We start from the raw sequence: 3,589 nt of genomic DNA, 5'->3' as shown, positions 1-3,589 counted from the left end.
CAAACCAGATGGAATAATGCTACGACTCAACTTAGTGAGCGATGCAAAATTGTCCTGGTACAGTTAGCAAACTCGGCATACATACATATTTCTCCCCTACGAATTAACTGAAACTTTTGTTTACTAGATATCAAATAGAAATACATGATATAAATCACACGTATAGTATATACAAAGCTGTAGCATACGCATAAAATAGAATTATTATTTGCTACCTATCAATAACATGTTTAAAATTTGCAGGCAACAACTGATATTTTAGAGCTCATCGTCTGCCTAAACTCACAGAAAGGCTCATCCGCCTATAGCATGAGAAGGACAAGCTCACATGAGCTCAACAAAATAATTCGTGGGGCCCACCTTCTCACCCCTCTCTTCCTCTCTCTCTCACACATCTCTTCCCTTTAAAAAGCAAACTACTTGTCTTGTGCCCACCGTTTCCTCCTCACTCCCCCCTCTCCTTACACCTCACCTCATACATACATACATAAAGAGAGAGGGTGGTCACAAGCATACACATACTTACCGAAGAAAATTTTATGGAACTCAGTCTCACAAAAAAATTTCTTTTTATGTATATCACGTGTCTTCTTTCTTTCAGTTATATATATTAACCGTTGAATTAAAGAAAGACGATATAAATCAAGGTACTATAGATATCTTTCGATACTGAATCTTATAAAATTTTCTTCCCATGCTTATCGGCGTACAACAACAACACGTATAAACACAGGGAGTAGCTAGCTGGGCCAATTTAATTACCTTTGGTTGCAAACCAAAAGCAAGCATCCGTCCGTCCTCTCCCTTCCCCTTTTCCTCCCCACACCAGGAACCTTCATAGTACTGGTGCCACTCATCACATCTCCTAGCCAGCCACTTCTTCTTCCTCCCTCCCTCTATCCTTGTTCTTCTCCTTCCTCCTCCTCTTGCTCCCCATCCCTCCCTTGATTTGAGTTGAGGCCTGCATAATCCCACAGCACAAGATAGCACACAAACCCTTCAATCCAGTTCATCCCTAGCTAGCTAATTCATTTCAATTCACCAGTAGCCACAAAGCCAAGAACCAAGAAACCCTGCAATTCTAAATTTCAAATCCTAAGCCATCTGCTAATATAAAACAAGCCCCAAAGTCCTATACTATCAATATTAACAGCACATCACTGGTAGGGGCATCCAGTAGCATATATACCATAAGCGCATAGTATACTGCTGGTCAAAGGTCAAGGCTCCAGCCAGCTGGGCGGGAGGGAGGAAGGGAGGAGGCAGGAGCAATCGATCGGCGTCTACCTACCTCGACCTCGATCGCTGGAGATGGAGTTCAGCGCCGGCCCGATCCGTTCGGACGGCGGCGAAAGAGTGGAGCGCGCCGACGGGCAGGCGGAGGCGGTGGAGAAGGAGCACATGTTCGACAAGGTGGTGACGCCGAGCGACGTTGGGAAGCTGAACCGGCTGGTGATCCCGAAGCAGCACGCGGAGAAGTACTTCCCGCTGGACGCGGCGGCCAACGAGAAGGACCTCCTGCTCAGCTTCGAGGACCGCACCGGCAAGCCCTGGCGCTTCCGCTACTCCTACTGGAACAGCAGCCAGAGCTACGTCATGACCAAGGGCTGGAGCCGATTCGTCAAGGAGAAGCGCCTCGACGCGGGGGACACCGTCTCCTTCGGACGCGGCGTCGGCGAAGCGGCGAGAGGCAGGCTCTTCATCGACTGGCGCCGGCGACCCGACCCGCCCGTGCAGTACCACCGCCTACCGCTCCCGTCCGTCCCCTTCGCGCCATGGGCGCACGCGCACCCGACCGCGGTCGGCACCAGGACGGTTCTCCGCCTGCCGCCCTCGCCCTCCTCTCTCTACGACTCCCACTGCCGGCACGTCGCGTACGACGTCAACGAGCCCAGCAGCAGGCAGCTGCTCTTCTACCGGCCGCACCAGCAGCATCAGCAGGCCACGGTGGTGCTGGAGTCGGTACCCGTGCGGATACCGACAACGCCAGGGCACGCCGAGCCGCCCTCGGTGGCGTCGTCGGCCTCGAAGCGGGTGCGGCTGTTCGGGGTGAACCTCGACTGCGCGGGCTCCGAGGACGAAAACGGCGGCCGGAGAACGGCGCCGTCGACGCGGGCCCGGATACTGCAGCCGCCCTCGCTGCCGTCATCGTCGTCCTCCTCCGGGAAAGCGAGGTGCTCCTTGAATCTTGACTTGTGAAGGCGGTGGTCGTGGTCGTACGATCTACCACCACTACTTCCCAGCCACTTCTGCCGCCACTGACTGCACAAAGGGTCGTCCGGAGAGGATCAGAAGTCAAGAAAGGAGGAGGCGGCGGCGGCCGCCGGTGAAAGGCGGAGCACCTAGCAATCTTCGTAATCCGTATATAGCTCATCTCTCTTAATTTCCTTTAGCAATTGCAGTGTGAGGGGAAACAAGAAAAAATAAGGACGAAGCAACAGCAAAAAAAAATCTTGTTGATGGTTAATTTCTTGCTTCGATTTGCTTTTGATTTCCCTGTGTGCCTAATTATAATTAGCTTGGTTTTATATAGCTCCTCCTCTGATGTCTGGAAACTAATACTATATATTAGATCGAAGAAGAATTGATTTACTGCAATTCTGAAATCTAATTGCGTATTACCATGACAAGTGTGCTCCCCACATATGATAACAAATATTATGCACTGCATGATATAGAGTTTATCAACTCTTGGGGATAACAAGTGTGTTCTACTGTACTGCATGCATGTATTGTGCACATGGATTGTTCTTGCTGCTGTTTGAACAGGTCAATTGGGGCTCTCCTTCCAAAGCTGCAGGTGTCTTTAAAATGTGGGAGCTGAGACTGGAGGTCAGATCCTAAATCCTTCTCCTATCCGACGCATGCTGCACACTCTACATTCGTAAGCTAAGCAACTCTCTCTCTCTCTCTCTCTCTCTCTCTCTCTGCACCCACCCACTGTTCCACTTCTTGATTTGGTTTGCGCATTTGTCTCTTGTGCCATCCTTTCCCTGCTGCTTCTGTTGCTGGTGTTCCTTCTGCACCAGCAGTTCTGTCAACTGTGTGGGTGAGGTATTCATCAGGCATGCATACCATAGAGAGATTTGATGGTATCATGCCTTTCTGCAAGCAAGGCTAAAAAGAAAAAAAAAACGGTGCATTTAAAAGTATATAGGAGAGATCCTTTCCTGTTGGACTCAGTTTTTGGTGTCAGAGTATGGAAGAGAGAAGAAATCTCTATAAGCATGCGGATGCACACTGCAAAATTGCAGACCGCATTGTATAGTAGTGCACAGTACTAAACATGGTTGCGCATTGCATGAGGCAATAGAAAAACTTAATTTTGTGGGACACAAGTGTAATAGTATTATTGGCAGTGCACAGTACTAATTTGGTCTGGCTTCTCATTGATAGGAGATGAGAGCATTTCTGCTTTACCCATGCATGAGCAGGATCTGCCATGCTCAGTCTCTCTTATTATTAGGCCTTAATGCTGGGTTAGCTGATCCCTAGATCCTGTAGAGATTTGCCGATAGTTAGTTCTGATCTCTTTGATAGTAATCCAGGGACCCCATGCCTTGTCAGAATTTTTACAGTATATGAAATT

General features: G+C 49.2%; 1 protein-coding gene across 1 annotated transcript; it reads left to right on the top strand.

Annotated features, from left to right (window-relative positions):
* The first annotated feature begins 749 nt into the window (after positions 1–749).
* LOC133917061 (B3 domain-containing protein Os03g0120900-like) lies at positions 750–2,704 on the top strand. Its single transcript, XM_062361015.1, has one exon. It carries the CDS (start codon positions 1,312–1,314, stop codon positions 2,197–2,199), a length of 888 nt encoding a protein of 295 aa, XP_062216999.1. The 5' UTR covers positions 750–1,311; the 3' UTR covers positions 2,200–2,704.
* The last annotated feature ends 885 nt before the right edge of the window (positions 2,705–3,589 follow it).

This window comes from Phragmites australis, chromosome 4 (genome assembly GCF_958298935.1).
Source record: "Phragmites australis chromosome 4, lpPhrAust1.1, whole genome shotgun sequence".
NCBI classification, from domain to species: domain Eukaryota; kingdom Viridiplantae; phylum Streptophyta; class Magnoliopsida; order Poales; family Poaceae; genus Phragmites; species Phragmites australis.
Note: the sequence above shows the minus strand (reverse complement) of the source record. Positions and strands in the feature narration are given on the sequence as shown.